The sequence below is a fragment of the Mugil cephalus genome, chromosome 11 (assembly GCF_022458985.1).
Source record: "Mugil cephalus isolate CIBA_MC_2020 chromosome 11, CIBA_Mcephalus_1.1, whole genome shotgun sequence".
NCBI lineage: Eukaryota > Metazoa > Chordata > Actinopteri > Mugiliformes > Mugilidae > Mugil > Mugil cephalus.
Genome location: NC_061780.1, coordinates 11882962 through 11903961, shown reverse-complemented (window position 1 = coordinate 11903961; position 21000 = coordinate 11882962). Strand labels below are relative to the sequence as shown.

The 21000-nt window shown below is 42.8% G+C and overlaps 1 protein-coding gene across 1 annotated transcript; it reads left to right on the top strand.

The window, feature by feature from the left end:
* Window positions 1–780: 780 nt before the first annotated feature.
* On the top strand, window positions 781–20996 carry zmp:0000001114 (suppressor of tumorigenicity 14 protein homolog). Its single transcript, XM_047598057.1, has 20 exons — window positions 781–1045; window positions 8484–8625; window positions 9255–9418; window positions 10317–10387; window positions 10597–10766; window positions 11443–11478; window positions 12143–12371; window positions 13612–13751; window positions 13882–13985; window positions 14376–14485; window positions 14857–14987; window positions 15468–15572; window positions 15946–16053; window positions 16384–16497; window positions 16971–17090; window positions 17580–17760; window positions 18164–18432; window positions 18997–19133; window positions 19275–19445; window positions 19550–20996. Exons 1-19 carry the CDS (start codon window positions 1016–1018, stop codon window positions 19434–19436), a joined length of 2523 nt encoding a protein of 840 aa, XP_047454013.1. The 5' UTR covers window positions 781–1015; the 3' UTR covers window positions 19437–19445; window positions 19550–20996.
* Window positions 20997–21000: the final 4 nt, after the last annotated feature.

The window sequence follows — 21000 nt, the reverse complement described above, 5'->3', positions numbered from 1 at the left end:
CCTTGAGCTCCCTTCACATTGTACGTGTGGAAATGCTCTTACTTTCACTATTGAACAAAGCCATGAGTTCTGTATGTATTTCTTATATTTTTTACATTTATGCGTGTATTCTTACTTTACTCTTACTTATTCTTATTGCCTACATTGCTCTGGTTCTTAACACTGGTACACTTTGAGTAGGAGCTGCTGTAATGTAAAGTAATTTCCCCCTGGGATCAATAAATTCATTTTGATTCTGATTTTTCTTCTGACTTCACCGAACATTTAAGTGAATTGCTGATTACAATCAATCAGGATTTTTTTTACGACCACTTTTCTTCCTCTTCCTTTTTTTTGGCTAGGCACTGTATATAAAATGCTGTAAAATATCACTGCAAATATTGTAAGGCAATATATTGCAGGTTTTGTTTTAATACAGGCTTTTATTCATGTATCTTCCAAATAGATTTTGTGTGAGAAATGGGCGTGAAAGGCAAATAGAGTACATGGCAGCAACATCCGCAAGTGATCAGCAGGGGGTACACATGTAATGGAAATGAAAGGCAAACACTGCCTCTTAGTCCCCAAACTGGAAATCTGTTGGTTGGGGAAAAAAGGAAAAGAAAAAACAAAACAAAAACAACTTCCACTGCTTCTTCAACAAGAAACATTTGCATTGTTTGTCTTACAGTCCAGTAAAAAATATCAAGTGGAGTCTGATATAGGAACGAGGAGCGTGTGTGTTGCTAGTCACGACAGGTGCTGCAGGTATTTGGGGCGTGGCCTCAGTCATGGGCGTGTGAGGAAAAGGTCGGTTTCAGGTGTAACAGCGTTGCCTTCTCCGCGATATCGCAGGAAGCCACTCAACTGATTTAACTCTTAACCGCGACAAATACATACGATTTCGTTTTTATTTTTTTAATTCCGGTTATTTTTTCTTGGTGTTTTGTTTTTGTGAAGAGGAAATAGAGCAACAAGTTACAAATTAAGAGCGGTCTTGGATCTTGAGGAAATCCAGGTGGACCTCTTCTTCAAGATGTATTCCTCCCCCACATATGAATTAAACGTAAGTATTATTCATTTCGGCGTATCTATTTTAACTTTTTTTTATTAATGTTGTCGCTGGTATCAGAGGCGGCGCATTGTTTGTTTCGCACGGATCTTAAGTGTAGGTCCTACACAAGGTTATGTTGAGCCTAGATCAGCTGACTGTCACACTGTTGCGGTGAAGGACTTATGTCCGTACACTTGTCAAACATTTCTCTGCGTTTCTGTATGCGATCGCAACTATGTTTCTGGAGCTCTGGTGGAGTCTATGAGCCTTATTCATCATGGGATCAGCTGCGTGGAATTTCAGCCTTTGAATGAATGATTAAACCGGGACCTCTTGAGAGTTAAACATTGGTCCATTTGTGCTTTTCATTCTGGCCAAAGCCAGATAGGGAAGTGACCAACATTGTTATGAACAAGGAACACAAACATGAAGGTTGAATGGGCCTGTGTTGCCTGTAGAAATTAAAAGATTTGTAGAGTAGTTTGAATGTAAATCTATAAAGTTAATGCAGGAAATTATGAGTTATATCTTTTACTCATATTTTACAAGATGTAGTTCTGTCTTTTAGACACAAAAAATGCACTTGATGAGAAGGAAGCGGTATCACATCAATGTTTACATACTTGTTTTTTTTAAGCTTTTCCAAAACCCAGAACGGTTCTTGACACTAGCGTGAACTATGATCTAGTTTGATATCCATCCAAGATTATTTTTTCCTCCCCTCCGTCGAGAAACAGGGTTAGTCTGATTTATTGTCAGCAATAATCGTTGGCATGTAGAAAGATGATTTTATGTATGAAAGGCACTTGTTTCATAAGAATTTAGTTGAACGTGTTTCACTTTACAGTTGTCGCCTCTCTTGTAGGAGATGAATTACACTCAAAATAACAGAAGAACAAAAGAAAACGGGAGCAGATGTAAAACACACACTGTGTTCAAGTGGCACTGGATCATTTACACGATGTTATCATGTGCGCATTCTTAACACGACATTGAAATTTCAGTCTTCAATACCACAATTATCGTCAGTACAATTATGACAGCCCTAATTTTAACGATAACTTGTTTCTCGGATAGAGGAGCTGTGTAAGCTGAGTTGGCCCATTGGCACATTCACACAACACTCTTTCTTAGAAGCTCCTGTGTTTCTAGGAAGCTGCTTGTTTGGTTCCATATGAAAACCTTCAGTGTCTCATTTCCACTGTGCACCGCATAAAGGTGTGGTGGGGCCTTGGATGCCCAGCTGCTGGCAAGTAGTGACACTGAGTTTGTAGATGAAGGCATTCCATTGTTTTAGGCAATATAGCATTTTTCTAGTATAATATTTAAGCAGGCGTGTATGTTAAGTGATAATGGGAAATGAAAACTGCCAGAAGCGTATTTTGCCTAACCTGTAGGTCAATTTCTCCTGGAACATACATATATTATGTAAATGTACGCCCGGCTCTTTGTATTTCATACTGTACCTCGGTTCTTGTTTGGTTTGAGACTCTCAGAAACAAGAGCCGAGGATGTGGGTGGAAGAAAAAGTGACGGGCAGCCAAAGGTGAACTTCTCTTTGCAAAAGGGTTTCATTAATGGTTACAAGGCTTCGGTCAGTTCTGCTCAGATTTACCAGCCCTACAACAACAACCTTTACTTGACAGCTTCATAAAACACAGTGTTGGCTCCTGGGGAAATGCAACAGATTGTGTGGCGGTAGCCGAAGAATGTGAGTAATCAGTAAAAAGATCCAGGCAATATAAACAGCTTTTCTTTCTTAGTATTAAGTGGAATTACATTAAAAACAACTTATGAACTGTAGTGCATTGTCAAAAATTATCTAACTGCAACCTGCTAGCTGAAGAAAACACTGGAAGCTTAGATAATTCCACGGAGGCCCCTCAACATTCCCTGACGAGGCACAACTGTTTTGGAGGCAGAAGGGAGACCTATACAATATTAGGAAGGTGGTCATAATGTTATGCTTGATCGATGTATGTGTTCTGGCCACAATGATGGACCAGAACCAGGATGAAAACTGGTCAACACACCATTTGGAATTTGTAGTGGGATGTACATTAACAAATATAAAGAAGGAAAATACAACCTCGATCAGAACAACAATTTATGTGACTTCTCAACAAATGCCACTTCGCTATCAATATCTTTTAGAGCGTACGAGCTAACAGGATCTAAACATCCTGCTACTTCAAAGGCAGCCATTTTATTGTAAGTAAACCCATCTCAATGCGTGTAAGACTATGTTGCTGGTATCAAATAAAACCCACGATAACGATTTGAACGGTCCGGTAGGACTTTACTGGTTATAATGGATCAAACATTCCTCCACTACAGCTTTGTGGGTGTGGTAGCTGACAATCTATAACATGCATAAGGAAGTAATGGTATAAATTTGAGATCTACCTGTGCAGTCACTACAGAAAGCCACACCATACCTTCAGGTTAACCTCCAGTTTATTTCCTGAACTTAGCAAATCAAAGTTGTCAAACCACATCTTGGCCTTTTTCATCCTAAAGCTGAGGCAGCCACTTGTTTTAGATTGCATAAATGGCTTGAGGGAAACTGGTAAAAGAATATTTCTTTTCTTTGTAAATATTTGATCAGCCACTGACATCGAGGTCAGTCTTAGACACAGGATCAAATGGGAAGACTGTGATTAATGTAGTCAGCCAGTTCTCGGTTTATGTGGTGACTCAGCAGCGTCGTCAGTAAATAATTCTTAAGGCAAGGCCATGCCGCTCTTCCTTTGTGTTTCAGCCCACATTTCAAAAGCGGCCGTGTTGAAACTGAGTTCTAAAATCTCTTATTATTGACTCCACATCATATTCCTTCAGTTTTCCTCATTTGAGTAATGAAGAAGATGCAGTAAGGAATATGTTGCAGGTGTGTGCTCCCAAGTTTCCACCTTATTCAACTCAGCTGCTGAGCTGTAACTGCAGCATACACTTCTGCTTGGGGCTACTTTCCAGTAAGAGTTGAGCGTAACAATGAATTTAAACTTAATGTGGCATGATTTGCTCTAAATGGCTGTTCAATCAGATTGGTTGCAATTCCATTGCACATGAGAGCTATAAAGCGCAATGTTATCCCTCAGTCCTAGGAAATACTATGGCATCTGTTTAAAAAGTTGAATGAAATAGATACAGTGGTGTCTCTTAAGGCAGCATCAGCTGAGACTGAGGACTAGAAAAAGTCTCAGTGCGTGGAGTTTAAAAAAAAAAGCGACCAGTCTGTCCTCATCTCTGCTCAAGGCTGTCAGCTATCAATACACTATGAATCTGCACTGTGGTCAGTGTAGTTCCCGGGGTTGGTCAAGGAAGGAAAAGCCTTAAAGAAATTAAATGTCTATTGTGAACGTAACATTGAATTGAGCTGAATTGCACTGTCTTGGCCTCTGGTGTTGTGCTGTGTGTCGCTGTAAAACTACATTGTGTGGATACTCCTTAGCCCCCAGAAAAGTTTAAAATATGTTGACAAGCTACTTGAGCACGTTGAGCTGGAAGAAATCAGGTTAGAACTAGGTCAAACGGAAAACGACGTGCGACCGAAATTGCTCTTTGGACTTTTGGAACAGTTGTTTGATTTTGTGGCCTTGATATATGTCAGTGGCGTACATCTGATACAAAACAGGTATGGCGCAGAGATTATGTGCCTGCACCTGTTGGAAAAAAACAGCTTACTCCTAAGGGCGGGAGGGCAAAACTTGACTGACTGAGTCACAATAAAACGTGTGTTAAATTCTCTTTGTTGTGGCCATGGTGTTACTACTTACACTATTGATAATGGATTGAAGAGTCTCGGGAAGTTGCGACACTGAGTCAGGAAGTGCAACACCGAGACACTGAAACTGGAATTTAGCAGTGACTGACTTGTACTATTTGCACCTGTGCTTCTGCCATGACATGTCAAAACATGTCATCTGCGAAAAGAAAGCTTATCAGAGACGTGTCTCATTGTGACCGTAGACGCATATGACGCATATGTAGGTAAAAATTACCACTTCCATTTACACATTACAGAAAAAAAGTACACTAGTGAAGTTTTATATATTTTAAGGTAAGAACCCTGCACTAAATCTTGGCTTCAGGGAGGTTCATAAATACTACAAACCATAACCTTCACGAAGCTATGATTTTGAGGGTGAGGGTATGGGGGCATCACCTTCATAGATATTGGAAAAGAGAAGGTAAAAGTCATCTTGTATGTCATCTGAGGCACTTGGGAGTTTGGAATCCTCCAACGCCATCTAAGGTGGAGACTTTATTACCAAAAATATTCAATCACCTACCTTTACACACATCAAAGTCATCAAACATCCCATACTTAATCCATGGGGTTTAACATGATGTTGACTCACCCTTTGCAGCTTTAAGAGCTTCAACTCTTCTGGGAAGGCATTCCACAAGGTTAAGGAGTGCGTTTCTGAGAATTTTTGACCATTCTTCCAAGATTTGTCAGGTCAGACACTAATGTTGGATAAGAAGGTCTGGCTCACAGTCTTCATACAATTCATCCCTAAGGTGTTCTGTCAGGTTGAGGTCAGGACTCGACAGGTCAGGACTTGACTGTCCAGACCAGTCAAGTTATTCCTCACCAAACTCGTCCACCCATGTCTTTATGGATCATGCTGTTGGAAAAAGAAGGGGTCATCTGCAAACTGATCTGTTGGGAGCACAGAACTGTCCAACAACTCTTGGTATGCTGAAGCATTCAGAGTGTTGTTTCACTGGAACTAAGAGGCCAAGCCCAGCTCCTGAAAAACAACCCTATACCATAATCTTCCTTCCACCAAACATCACACCTGGCACAATCCAGTCAGACAAGTACCGTTCTCCTGATAACCCCCGAACCCAGACTGGTCCATCAGATCGCCAGATGATGGATTGTGATTGTTCACTCCAGAGAACGTCTCTAAAGCCCAGTGCTGGCGTGCTTTACACCTCTGCATCCAACACTTTGCATTGCACTTGGTTATGTACGAGTGACCCATTCCACAAAGCTCTCTACTCAATGTTCTTGAGCTAATCTGAAGGACACCGGCTTGTAGGAGTTGCCTCTGCAGAAAGTTGGCGACCTCTGCGCACTATACGCCTCAACATCCGCTGGCCCTGCTCTGTCATTTTACGTTTACTTTCTCCATTTTACGTGACCTGACACTTTGTTATGAAACCACTGGCAGTTGACTGTGGAATATGTAGTAGCCTGGAAATTTCACAACTGGATTTGTTGCACAAGTGGCATCCTCTCACAGTACCACAGTGGAATTCACTGAGCTCCTGAGAGCGACCGATTCTTTCACAAATGTTTGTAGAGTGAGTCTGAGGCCCAGGTGCTTGATGTTATACACCTGTGGCCATGGGAGTGACTGGAACACCTGAATTAACAGTTATGTGGACAGGTAAATTAATACTTTTGTCAAAGTAGTGTATATTGGGCAGAGAAGGAAATAAATGTTTAAAATTGGGGTGCATTTAGAACTCCCATACAGTTTTCACAGAAGTACATACTGTGTATAGGATTTTTTTCCCCTTGCACAGCTGTGTTATGCGTCCGGAGCAGGTGCAACTGACTGAGGTTTTAAAATGTTTTAAAGGTGACGGTAAACTCTGACTACTCCTACTTTGTTTGTATTCTGTCATACACGTATAGTATAGCCACAGATAAATCCAATTATGCAACTGCAAACAGTTTTTAATGACGTTGTTTACTTGCGTAGAAACTGCAGGTGGGTGAGCTGCTTTTTTTTTTTTTTTTTTCATACCACACCTCATGCCCAGCTCCCTACTTGGGAGACTGGTTAGGCAACATGGAAATACTCAGTGGTAACTGACTTCACAAATATCCCCCGCCTTTTAATGTTCAGCCCAGACAATTTAAGTTATTTTGTGTCAAATTGTGGTTTTCCTTGCAATAAGGCTTTGACTCACAGACACCACGCTTCCTCTTTCAGTTCACTAAGCCCGCATGTTAAAATATGCTGGACTGTTAAAAAAAAAATGGGATGATATTCCTTTCAAGAAGTGAAGAATGGAATCTGATGAAGAGTGTAATGGTTTTATTAGGCTGTGATCCCAGTGACTGATAAAGAGATACCCTGGGGCACTTGCTGACCCCCTATCTAATGATTCCCGTCATTCTGGCCCATGATTGCGGTTACAGATTCCAATTAGAAAGCATGTGTGGAAGCCCGAGCTGGGCAAGAATAGGCCTTAATTGCCATGAGTTATCATCTGGACTCATGTAATTGAGCCCCCATCTTAAGGGGCAGCACATCTGACAAATTGATTTAATACCAAAGTGATTCTCCATCCCTAATGGCACTCAGGCCTCTTCCTTCATTGGCTACAGGCACTGAATTCATTGTGTGTTGATTACTAATCGGTCCGAGACCGTTTTCTCCGTCCAGCCACTTGAGCGTGCAGACACACATGCAGTATCGACAGTCTTGAGTTATTTTGCAATTTCTTCATGTACAACTTGTGTACACGGTGACGTGACTCTGACACAACTCTCGCAATTACTAAACCGGTTTTGCCAGTTTTGTGAAAACATCGGCTCTGCCTGTTTGAACTTGCCACTCTTGGAAAGCAGAGGAAAGAGTAACACAACACATTGTCGTAGGGCAGCGGGGTTTTTTTTTTCTTTTATTGCAGGTGAACTGTTCTGTTTTCCAGGATTATTAGACTCTTAAAGTATTCATCACTTTTTGTTTTTTATCTAAAATAACTTATAGAACATTACTATGGACCCCATTTTACCATTTCCATTTAACTGCTCATTTAGGACTACAGACTGATTGGGAAAGATCCAACATAGCCCAGTGCTTTGTGTGCCATCATTATGAAGCTTTGACTTTTTGGCTGTCCCCATCTTTAGCCAGAAGTGCCCACATTTGGAGGTAATGGAGGAGCTGGGGTGGAGTGAGGAGCAGACGTGATTGACCTAACGTGTCAATCAAGCTAGATGACAACAAAACTGCCATTCCTCAAATGGAATCAATCCTTATAGACCTTCATGTTAAAATGACAAATGTGGCAGCAGAAATAAACATGTTAACAGCCTGGTGCATAAAACATGTTCTGGATAATCCATTTATTTGTGCATCTCAATCTGGGAGCTGTCTGCCGCAGGGTCACATGATATGTATGTTATGATTCTCAATGAATACCCATCAGAAGAACTGAATTTGAAGAACATCAAAATGACATAGAAACAAACTTTCCTGAGAGAAGTTGATGCTTTTTGAATGTGCTTGTGTTGGAACCATTTGGTTTTCATCTTATAACCTTGTAATATTTATTTGCAAAAACTGAGGTTGCTATAATTGCACAGCTAATGCATTTGTACAAATTGTGATTCGATCAGTTAAAAGTACAATAAAAACAAACAAACAAACAAAAGTAGTTGTATGCTTACCTACTCTTTATTTCTGTTTTTCTGCATCAGGGCTACAGCAACAGTACTGAGCCCAACGTGCGCAGAAAAAGGAATGATCCATCAAAGCGGAAGACGGGCATTGTGATCGGTGTTCTTCTGGCGGTTCTCATCCTTGCAGCAGTTGCAGCAATCCTCATTTGGCTTTTTGTCTGTGAGTACGAGAGCTGTCTGCTCATTTGTTAGGGAGGATAGATATTTGCAGGTACAGTGCAATACCTTCATACGTTTAGCTCGGTTAAGGATGAAGAAGGTTACTTTTTGCTGGACTTTCCATGAATGTTTCTCTGCATAGGTTTAAGTAATTCTTGAAAAATAAAATGAGAAATTCAGATATTTTCATTGCTCACATCACTTACTATCAAGGGTGGCCTAAACTGCTAAGTGCATCATTTATGATCACTGTGAAGCACAGCACAGCTCTTTGATATAAGAGTGTAAGAGCAGCTTGTTTAGCGTTTGTAATTTCCCATTAGTGTTACCCTATTTGACAACTCTGATGTTCCGCTTTTAATAATTCAAAGGAAAAGACTGTCATGGAGTCCGTGGCATAAATTTCTTGTCATTCATGTATTTAGAGCTTGATAAAAAGGGGCCTCTGAAGCCTAAACAAAACAACATCTACATTCAACTGGCTGTTTTAATTCATTTAAAAAGCAAACTGTCCTCACAATGGGACATTTAATTGCGCAACGTGAGGTAGCTCCTTAAATTTCTACAAAGCCATAGCATTTTGATGATCAAATATTTACCTTTCCTCTGCTCTTTCCTCTCTCCTCAAAGTTAAAACGCATGAAGAAGACGAAGCCACGATGGCGATGCAGCTCAAACCATCGGAACAAGTCTTTAGTGGACAAATGAAGCTGCTTAATGTGCCTTATGACCAAAAACTGGAGGACACAGACAGCAGAGAATTCAAGGAGTTGGGAAGAAACCTGGAGGCGATTGTGAGTCGTACACCCGAAGAAGTGTTTTTTCCCTGTTTTTAATTCCCTTTCTGCCATGTGCATTGTTCATGTTAACTATTTTCAGCAAAGTGTTACACTCACTCCTCTTCTTTTTCATTAAGGACTAGCTCTGAATGTTGTGGAAATGCCTTTTCAGTATGTCCCTCCCAGTGCACAGGAACGGCTGATGGCACATTTGTGTGGGTGGAATAAAACCGCTGCACATTCCCCCAGTAATTCCCTCAACAGCGTTTCCTATTATTGCAGAGAGCAGAGATGTTTGTAGCACCACTTAGGAGCATGTTGATAGCAAAAAAAAAGCCCTCTCTTCAGCCCATCAAACAAACCCTTCCTTGTTGCAGCTGGACAGCTACAACAAATGAGGAACGAAAGAGGAAGTAGTGGGTAGGATTATTCACCACAACTTAATGTTGTAGCACCACCTGTCTATGGAGAGTGTGCTTTATACCGTGTTCTGAGTTTTATATGATGTTGCTGGTTGTCGATTAAGAAATTGCCTTTTTTAACCTCTGAATTTTAGCTTTCCTCACTCTTAATGTCACTTTCAGCTACAGAAACTAAATGATTCTGTGTTCTGAGGGAGACACAATCAAGGCTCCAGCATTTTGACTTTCTCTTACAGTTTGTTCCACGAAAGGCTTTTGCTTGCACTGTACAAGTTTAATATTAAATGGGACTTGCATTTAAGACCGGCTTATGTCTTACTGCAGCTGAAGGCAAGATAGTTAATTGGGAAGTGCATTGTGTGCTCTCATGGAAGGCAGTTTTTATGTTAACATGCTAATTTATACGTTGGCTGTAGGCACACAAGAATATGTACATGCTCTGTTTTGGTTAAAATGTGGGTTTTTTTTTTTTTTTGGTTTTCTCTGCACAGCTGGGGGAGTACTACAAAACCGATCCATTGCTCACAAAGTACTACAATACGTCTGTCATCACTGCATTCAGGTACGGCTCAGATTTATTTTTATTTTTTTTCACGCTTGTTGACGGCATCACTCTACAATTTGTACGAGGTTAAATCTTTGTCTGTCCTGTTATTAAAGGAATGAAAGTGTCGACAGGGTTGCCTTTCATGTTCAGTTTGGCCTTCGTGATTTTAGAATAATCCAATTCCTACCTAATCTTCATGCATTTCTCATTTCTTCTTGTACCAGTGAGGGCGTGTTAGCGTATTACTGGTCCCAGTTCGATATTCCGGTAAGCGACTTGGAGATCTTGCCGGAGTTCTCAGAGGAGCGGGTGTTGGATGCACTGGAGAATGGCAATAAGGCGTCCAGAACGATGACCCGTAGCGATATCCGGATTGCCGAAATTACCGCCTCATGTAGGTACCACCAGGGCCAGGTGAATGTGGTCACAGTAAAGTGTAAAAGAACGGTACAGCTGAAAGTTTCCTGAAAATGGTATTCAGCAAAGACTGAGTATGTATCCGAATAAGGTTATTGTCATCTTCTATCAGCACTGGTACTCTGTTCGCTTTCTGTTTGTATTACAGGGGCTCGCTCTTGAGTTGTGCTGATGAGATGATAACAGATAAGCCAGACCTCTCAGCTTGTGCTGCATCTGAGATTGCACATTTTATGCTGTTTGGGTCCTCTAATGATATTAGCTGGGCCCTGCCCTGACTTGAGACAGCCATTTTTCTTCCTTCTGTCTTCTCAGCATTCGCGTTGCATTCATCCACATCCTGGCCACCAGCCAAACGCTGGCCCTGTGACTCAGTGGTTTTGGGCCTCTTTAAAATGATTTCTCTGGGTATGATTTGATGTTGCTGTCCCAGATAGTTAGACAGAGACGTATGGGTTGCTGCTGTAGGGCAAGGTGAGATGGAGCAGAAACGGCTACACACCATCTCCCATTCCCTTAACCGCGGGGAAATGGAACAGAAAATGTGCAACCCAAATATTTTAGGCTCATGCATCAAATTCTATCAGTCTCCCAACTATAGTGACCAATTCTTACCTTTCCTCCCCTCCCTCCCTCCTTCTCTTTGTCTCCAGTCACAGACCCTCGCATGGCCAGGACCCCCGGAACCAGTGAGTACAGCATGTCCCATTTCAATCACTTGCAGTTGTAATTTTCCAGCTGGCTAGATGCTCACCCTCCTGCCAGTCTGTAACGAATGGCCTGGACTGACCTGCACTCTACTGTACATGCACTGCTCCAGTCACAGATTGAGAAACCGGTATCGGGCCTGGGCGGTTGTCTCACAATGACCAACACTTCTGTTTGACACACTGTCTAGTGACTGATAACCCTGCCATGGCTGGACCACATTATGTTTTGTTGTCATAGTGGCTGTGTTATCTTGACATGAATGTGTATTTACACACATTATTACCATGGATGGAGTGGAAGGACTCCTGATAACACAGCGTTATATTCAAGTGTAAAGCATAGACCGATCAGGCATAACATTATGACCACTATGACCAGTGGTCATAGGGGCATGACCCAAAGGCCACAATTCACAACCCCCTATTGCCAGACACCACAGGACACCCTCAGAAGACCCATGTCCATTCTCTGATGAGTCACAACTGTTTTGGACGCACAAGGTGGAGCTAAACAATGTTAGGAAGATGGTCCTAATGTTAAGCCTGATCGGTGAAATTAAGAATGAAACATTCAGAGTTTGGTGAAGGCAGCAGATGTTTATCAGATTTTAGTGTGTGACACAACCATTGTTCTCCTTCTCAGACGAGTGCTTCCACAAGCTGGAGGCCGACGAAAACCCGCGCTTGTTTAAATCGCCAGGATACCCTGACGGCTACCCTCCCAAGTCCCGGTGTCAGTGGCAAATCCGAACGTCAGAGGAAAACGCTATAACTCTTAATTTTAAATTTTTCCACATTGAGGATGACTGCTCCGATGATTTTGTTTCGATCTTTGACTCTTTGAGTCCTGATGATTCTCAGGCCATCACAGAGTAAGTAGGGCTGTAACAGTCCAAGCGGTTTGGGGAACTTACGTGTTATACAATAACTACTACTGCTACTACTACTAATGATGATGATGCTCTAAGTTAAATCTTTAATGGATGTGTCAGATTGATGGATGAGATCATGTTATTTACTAGCTGCATGCCATGCAGCATCCACTACGGAAACTAGTAAACCTCATTTTGTTATATCAAATTGTGACGCATATCATATTCTCAATTTGCCCTAAACCTCAGTAGTGTTTAGTCTCATTTATTTGGCCTTGAAGATCAGAGAGAGGAGATACACTTCTACTGTACATGATTCGAAAGAAGGAATCGCTTTGTTTTTGACTATATCAGAGGGATGTGGGAAGAAAAGCTGTGTTGATGTGGGTGGAGGGTGGAACATGTTCCGCTTCATTTCCCTTTCTTTATATTTGTGATTAGAACTTTTCTTCTTCTTTTTTTTTTTTTTTCTTTTTTACCCTGAAGCTTGTGTGTCCCATTTATTGTCAACTTTTGAGACCTCGGTGTGATTGAGTTGGCTCAAAAAGACCTTTCCTTTCAAATCTGCGAGAGGTGTCGCCCTGAATCCTGCTACACAACTGTGTGTAATTGCACTTTGTCTATGGGGGATGGGTCTGACTCTGAAACTACTGGCTCCACCAGTGGTAGCTGCAGGCAGTTTCAGCTCAGAAACCATTGGCAAACAAATATGTTACCAAGCGATGCGCAAAATTTTTATAATGCTATTGAGCGATCTTCTTTATCCAAGGTGACATGGAGTTTATGAGAGCCATAATACAATACTCTGTAATGACATTATTCTACTGGATGTAGATGCTGCTCTTGCAGTGTCATTCACACCTCCACGGCTCTGCCGCCAGCATGGCTGAAACTTTTTGCTAATGCACCTTATGTTTGACTTTGAAACTCTGCCGAAGCAATTTCTATCTAGTGCTGGCGCATCTGTCCTTGTTTATCTCTTTCTTACTTCCCTCTGCTTTTCTATTAATTCCTTTTGTTTCCCTTTTTTTCATTATAAATGCGTTTGCAGCTGTGTTTCAGTTCTCTAAGTGCTATACATGCTGAGGAAATTTAAACTCACTAAATTCATCATTCAGTAAATGCAGCAGACGTTCAACAAACACTTCACAGTTGCGCTTGCTACAATTACTAAAGTCTTCTTTCTGATTCCATAATATTATACCTCATTTGTTAACCACTGCTCATTCTTCTTTCACAGGAAGTGTGGTCAGAGGCCTCCCTCCAACCCTCTGATGGTGGCGTCATCCAGCAACATCATGCTGCTTAACTTCATTACTGACAGCGACGTCCAGAGGCCTGGCTTTGAGGCCGAGTATAAAGCCATCCCTTTGACTGAGGGTATTTAAGTACACATTCACAGTATTCACCATCATATACTTTGCCAGCTGCGCCCTGTACTATGTTTAAAGTTAATTTGGTTTGTTCACTCCGGTTTATCCTTAAATCAATTTCTCCATGTTCATTTCAGTTAAAAAGTGTGGCGGTGTCCTCTCTGGAGCGAAAGGAGTCTTCACCTCCCCACTTCATCCCATCTTCTATCCTCCCGCCGTGGACTGCAAGTGGACCATCAAGGTTTGCATCACCACTTCTCTCTCTGGTTCCCTCCATTCACCACCTCCTCCTCCTCCCCCTCCACCTCCACCACCACCACCATCCTTAGCCTGCCACAAGAGAAGTGCTGAGGCAGCACTGTAGGAGCCAAGCTGTTCAGTACCTCTTCTATCTTCATCTGTCAGGGCTGCCGTTGCTGCTGCTGCTGCAGCTCTCTCTGGCTGACCTGCAGTGTGTTGTGTGTGGGTTTGCTTGTTGGTGTGCACGTGGTGCGCGCGCACGTGCGTACATGCGGACCCACCGCCTGTTTTGCCTGCCACCGCCTGTACCGCTTGTGTGCAAGGGGCATTAACATGGGACGGACGTGTGTGCTTGTGATAAAAGGCAAAATTCTTCTTTGCTGTACTTCAGGTCCCCACTGGGAACAAGGTGCGCGTGAAGTTCACCATGTTCCGCATGAAAGAGCCTGGGGTGGACATCCGCGTGTGTCACAAAGACTACGTGGAACTTATGAGCACCAAGTAAGACTCATTCAAATGGCAATATGTTGTGAGTGTATTTGTTAAGGGGATATTCATGCTTCATGCATTTTTGATTACAAAACCCGATTGATGTGAAGAAACCTTCAGTTTGACCAAACCTCACTACAACAGTTAATAAAGTGTAATGATAAAATGAATCCCTGGACCATCTGCCCAAACATCCATCACAGTTTACGGTGCTCCCGCTTTCACCTTTATCTCTAAATAAACCATCTGAACTGTGTGTTTACAAGTCGTCTGGTTTCTCACATTCCCTGCCCCATTGGACACTTTCTTAATGTCGTCTGTTCCCTGTTGTCTGCAATCATGTTGTCAGCAAAGACACCCTAACTGCAGGTCTTGTGTCCCAGGTACTGCGGAGAATTGTCCTCTTTGGTCCTCACCAGTGAGAACAACGTCCTAGAGGTGACCTTCCACTCCGATGAGTCCTACACCGACAAAGGCTTCAGTGCAGAGTACAGCGCCTATGATCCCTCAAACCGTGAGTAAAATGTTGTCTCTCAAACAAATTTACACGACACTTGGCAGCACGTTAAACGTTAACTGTGTGACACCGACACACAGGCTGCCGTCTCAGAGCGAGACAGGGGGAGTAGCCGCGGTGTCTGAAAGGCTACAACGGTGGCTGACTGACAGTCAAATGGAGCTGTTTGGTGATAGAAGCTTAGAAACTGCAGCAGTGAAACTCAAGAGCTAGACTAATCGCCAGAGAGCTTGTTTATTGGGTCCATTTTATTTGACGCTGTCAGTCAGGAGCGTGCCACTTTCAATACGCTCCACTCTTTATGTCGTCTCCCAGTTTGACCAAAATGGATTTATAATTGCTCTGATCAACGGGGAGAAGCGCCGGCGACATGACGGATGAAGTGAACATACTGTCACTCCCTCTTGCTCAATTTGTCATCACCGTCTTTCTGTCACTTTTTTTCCCCCCCCTCTCTCTTCTGTGTAATGCGAGCAGCTTGCCCCAACGAGTTTGCCTGTAACTCTGGCCTGTGCATAGCCAAAGAACTGAAGTGTGATGGCTGGAACGACTGTGGCGATATGAGCGACGAGGTCAAGTGCCGTAAGTTTCCCCCTCAACCCTCTCGTCACATCTTCTTTTCCCTCTCATCTCTTCAAAGGAATAGGCTGCCATTCTGGGGCAGGTTTCTTATCCTGAGTTAGATGAGAAGATGGCACGTTATCATATCTTCTGATGTCTTAGCAAAACGACAAACTATGAGCAAATCACTCTGTGGCAGTGGTGCACAACTAGTTACAACATGTAGTTATAACACAGTAAGTAAACTAGATACATGGTCAGCTTTACACTTGTAGCTGCACCCTGATAGGAAGTAGATACGAATATTTGTTTGTCTAATTACTGCAATTTTCAAGTACCCCTTTCCCTGCTACCCCATCATTTGGTTTGTTTAATTGGATTTCTGTTACTTTAGAGTGCGCAAGCGACCAGTTTGCCTGTGGAAATGGTTTGTGCAAACCGAAACTCTGGGTGTGTGATCGCGTCAACGACTGCGGAGACGGGAGCGACGAGAAGCAATGCAGTAAGTATTCCCATCTCTTAAATCACTCTTTAGGGAATACAAACCCTATTTAATGCTATGTTAATCGTGCTAGCGTTGTAGGCACGTCGCCGCTAATGGTGCGGTCACTGACTCCTCGGCTATGTACAGTCATTATTTTATCGGTAATGGAGTTTGTTTGAAGCCTTGCCCACTTTGCTCTGGAAGCCTGATCATATGTAATACATATAAGAAGAATAGGCGTTAATGTCTAACGTGGCTTTTCCACTAATGCCTTCCTAAATCTTATTAGATTGTCTCATCGAAGCATTCTTTATTTTCTATAATTTCTTCATATTTAATTTTCTCCAGGTTGCGAAGATACTGAATGGCGCTGTGGGAATGGGGTTTGCCTGCCCCGTGATGTTACTTGCAACAATAGGCAGGACTGTGAAGATGGAAGCGATGAGGCCTCTTGTGAAACCTGTAAGTGGCAGCTCTTATTCTCTCTTATTCTCTTCCCAGCGCGTTGTGCACTTGAAAACATTCACCAGAGGGACCATTAAACCATTAAATAATTACCCTTCATCCTTAGCCCAGCGTAGCTGTAGGTTTAACAAAGATACCACACTGAAGACTTCATTCATAAAGTATTTTTCATTCTAATGTTGTTTCATTTCCTCCTACTCTCTGCTTCACTCTTTTATCAATTCCCCTTTCACTCACGCACAGACACACACACACATAGGGCACTCTTGCGTTTCCTTTTGATTTTCACTTCTCTGAATAAAGAGGGATATTAGACCTCAACCCCAATCAATACGCCCAATCAATGCAATCTGCTCCTCAATCACTCTGCATTGTGCATTCAAGCCTCACTTTGAAGCCTCGCTGATTGCATAGTATTTGACTGGTTAAAATGTGTTTTCATTCTGGGACCTGTCTCCATTCCACTGCAGCTCCTGGTATCTGCTCCGACTTCAGCTTCAAGTGTTGGAACAAAGAATGTGTCAACAAGGTGAATGCCGAATGTGACCGCGTCGACGACTGCTCTGACAAGTCCGATGAGTCCAGCTGTGGTAAGAAACGTTTCGGTCCGATTCAAAATTCACCTTTCTATAAATTGCTCAAAGTGGGCCTAATCTCTTCAGTGTCATTCAAAGCAGATTACAGAGCGGTGCGTTGAGATGTCTGTTAGAAAAGCGCCCCAGGCCTTGACTGTTTTATTTATTTCATTGTTCTTTGAAAGCGGCTCTTGTCATTGAGGTGGTTTTTGTTTTTTCCTCCATTTAAGCCTCGGGGTGTGTCTTTCTTCTTCTTCTGCTTCTTCTCGTGTTTCGTCGTCTTCTGCTGCTTATGCTTCCTCTTCTTCTTCTTCTTCTTCTGCTGCCAATTCTTCCCCTTCTCATTATTTCTTCTTCCTTTTTGGCCATCTAATAAGCCACTCTTCCTTATTCCAAAGAGCCTCAGTAGGATTCACATGTCTTTGAATGAACTGTCTCGCACCTGTCTCGCCTAGTATTTTGCATTCCAACACCTTTTCCTTTTTTTTTTTTTTTGAATTACAGATTGCGGGACCAGGCCTTACAAGCTGAACCGCATCGTAGGAGGACAGAACGCTGAGGTAGGGGAGTGGCCCTGGCAGGTCAGCCTTCACTTCCTGACGTACGGCCATGTTTGTGGGGCTTCGATCATCTCTGACCGGTGGCTCCTCTCAGCTTCCCACTGCTTTGTCACTAGCGACCCACAGTGAGTCACAAATACAAAGTACTTGCACGCATGTACAGATCAGGACATTCTGTCTAACAGATTCCTCTTTTATTATGTATTAATCGTACATACTCTGTCTGTAATATGCACTTGATGTCACAATTAGGGGAAAACAAATGCGCCGGAGGTGGGGGTTAATGTGTCTCTTATGCAGCAACAAGCTGTAGTCATCAGAGTGCCCTGTAGGTGGTGCTCTAACCATGCTCTTTAATCCGAATCTGTTATTGATCAGAATGGATTCATTCTCACAGATTCATAGTTGCTCTTAACGTTACTATCCAGTTACTATGCATCACTCACAGTTGTCAGTGAGTTTGCACTTAAATGAGGTACATGACGCAGGCCTTCTGTGTTCAGCATGCGTGCTTCTGTTCTACCACAGGAACCACATTTCATCCAACTGGATCACTTACAGTGGTATGCAGGACCAATACAAGCAGGAGGGCGTACAGCGACGCAATATAAAGAGGATCATCTCCCATGAGGATTACAACAGGATGACCTTTGACTATGACATTGCTCTGCTGGAGCTTGAAGAGCCACTGGAGTTCACCAACACCATCCAGCCCATCTGCCTACCCGCTCCCTCCCACGTCTTCCCTGCAGGCATGGCCTGCTGGGTCACAGGCTGGGGTGCGCTCCGAGAAGGAGGTATTGTGCACGAATTCTGCGTAGATTGTAGCCTGCTAGTTTTTTGTTGTTGTTGTTTGTTTGTTTTGTTTGCATCTTACTGTGAGTGATCATTTTTATTATTACTTTGAGTACTTTCATTTTTCAGTGATACATGACCCACTCTTCCATTGTGTTTTTCCTATTTGCGTATCTAGCTCGCATCCAAATTAAGACATCCCGCTCCTCCCCCTTTCTCCCATTCATCTCCGTCCTTCATTTTTTCCATTATCCCTTCCCTCATTTCATCTTGCCTTCTTCCTTCCCTTTAATGTTCCTCCCATTTTTTTTTTATCCATCCCATCATGACATACTTCTCTTCCGCTTCATCCTGCCTACCTTTTCCTCTCATCTTTTCCCAATCTGTTCTATTCAATTAAGCTCCCTTCCATATCCATATATCAACACAGACTCCAGATCTCCTGGGAAGCCTCTTATACCTTCATTAGCTAACGCTAATCCAGCACATTAACGCCCTTGATGTTAGTGACAAACACACAGGTCAGGTGGCCCCTTTGCGCTGACCACTTTGTCCCGTTGCGGCAGGTCAAAAGGCGCAGGTGCTGCAGAAGGCGTCGGTGAAAATCATCAATGACACCGTGTGTAACGTGGTCACGGAGGGCCAGGTCACGTCCAGGATGCTCTGCAGCGGATTCTTGGCTGGAGGAGTTGACGCATGCCAGGTGAGATTGTGCGCCGCTTTCTCCAGCGGAGAACAAAAGGACAACGGACGTGTATAGATAGGTTTTCACACCAATATAATTATCGTGCTCTCACATCCAAAAGCAATCTAATAACCATTCTCCCCCAACCCTGCTCGCCAGGGAGACTCCGGGGGCCCCCTGGTGTGTTTCGAGGAGAGTGGGAAGTGGTTCCAGGCCGGCATCGTGAGCTGGGGCGAGGGCTGTGCTCGTCGGAACAAGCCCGGTGTCTACTCGCGCGTCACCAAGCTGAGAGAGTGGATCAAGAGCAAGACAAATATTTGATGATGATGTGAGGAGGAGGAGGAGGAGGAGGAGGAGGAGGAGGAGGAGGAAGAGAAGAGGAAGAGGAGGAGGAGGAGGAGGAGGAGGAGGAGGAGAAGGAGGAGGAGAAGGAGGAGGAGGAGGAGGAGGAGGGAGGGATGCAGACCAGAGAACATCGTAGTGCTAAGAATAATGGAGACGGAACACTTTAGTCTGATTCTCAAAGATTTATCCATTCAGCTGTGGGCTGGGGATCCTGTTGCGTGGCTCACATGGATGACTTAAAGCACTTTTGGTTGCTAACTCCCAAATGAGCTCCTCCTATTCACACTAAGAATAAACACTGACATTCTGTATAGTTTTTAAAGGCCTTCTAAAGCATTATCAGTGAGTTTTACCATGACATGTGTCACTGGTGACTAAGATGCAAAAATATGTGTAGTTTGGGAACTATTAATCTTTCCACCAATTGTCCAGTGTAGCTTTTTACTAAGGATTCAGAATGCGGACACTTTTATGCATCTTTTAAAGTGTGGTTCTGTGTACAGCGTCATTCCCTGGAAAATAATTTATATTTTTAAGTCTTCGTGTTTTATATATGTCTGACCGGGCGAGATGTCTTTTCCATCTTGCAGCAGTGAATGTTGAACGTTGCCTGTGGCCTCGTGCAGTGCATGGGTATAAGTTCGGGGTTTTACATCATAACGGAAGTTTCACAAATGCAAACTGAAAAAAAGAAACTCGCAAATAAAATCTGTGTGGGGGCATTTTCATATTACACTAAAATGAATGGAAACCCGACGTGGCCTCGAAGGTAGAAAATGCATTAATTAGTGTAAAAGCCTATGATTTGCTTTGGAAAATGTCCAGGCGTGACCAGAGTACCAGATCTGCAGTCGATGCACTGAAGCCGGCAAAAACCACCAGCATGGTCCTTGAAGACTGAGACTGGAGTGATTCCTAAGTTGTTGTTGATCTTGAACAGGCACGCTAGATCAGTATTTCTATTTTATATTCACAGATGCCTCGTGCCCTTGCCACAGTCTTACACTGAAAAGGGATAGTGGAGGATGAGGATTAGGTCCAGCTGGCTTTGCACAGGTCTCTAGTTAAGCTCAGGATGATTGAAGTCCCGCACCCCCCGAGACTCAAAAATAAATCGTGGAGGTTTTCACTAGTTGCCAAAGCAGTGCAATCCATTCTTGTCCCCGTTAGAGTCTCATCTCTTTTCGGTCATTACCAGCTTAATCAACTGCAGCTTAAACAACATATATTACTGGTTTATTTTATTCCCTTTCGTCTGACTCTTAATGGAACCGCTCCATCAAGGAGAAGAACTCCAAAGATTTGCATAAGTATTATTTATTAAAGGGGAGAAATTATAATTGAAAGTATCACTCAGCTCGCTTCTATAGAGACTTTTAAAGTATGTAAATGCGTTTTTTTTTTTTTTCCAGAAAATGGGGTGATGCCACATCTTTGTACACTGATCTGGATTACTTTATACCCTGTGTATACCTTGTTTGTGTTTTTTTATATGAGAGTCCTGATAATAAACATCTTTTATCTGATTCCACAGTACCTA

Excerpts from the sequence above, each read along its gene's own strand:
- zmp:0000001114 (XM_047598057.1), top strand. The coding sequence starts at position 1,016 with ATGTATTCCTCCCCCACATATGAATTAAAC. Across the intron at positions 13,986-14,375 it reads ACTGCAAGTGGACCATCAAG|GTCCCCACTGGGAACAAGGT; the intron begins GTTTGCATCACC and ends GCTGTACTTCAG. Across the intron at positions 16,054-16,383 it reads GAGCGACGAGAAGCAATGCA|GTTGCGAAGATACTGAATGG; the intron begins GTAAGTATTCCC and ends AATTTTCTCCAG.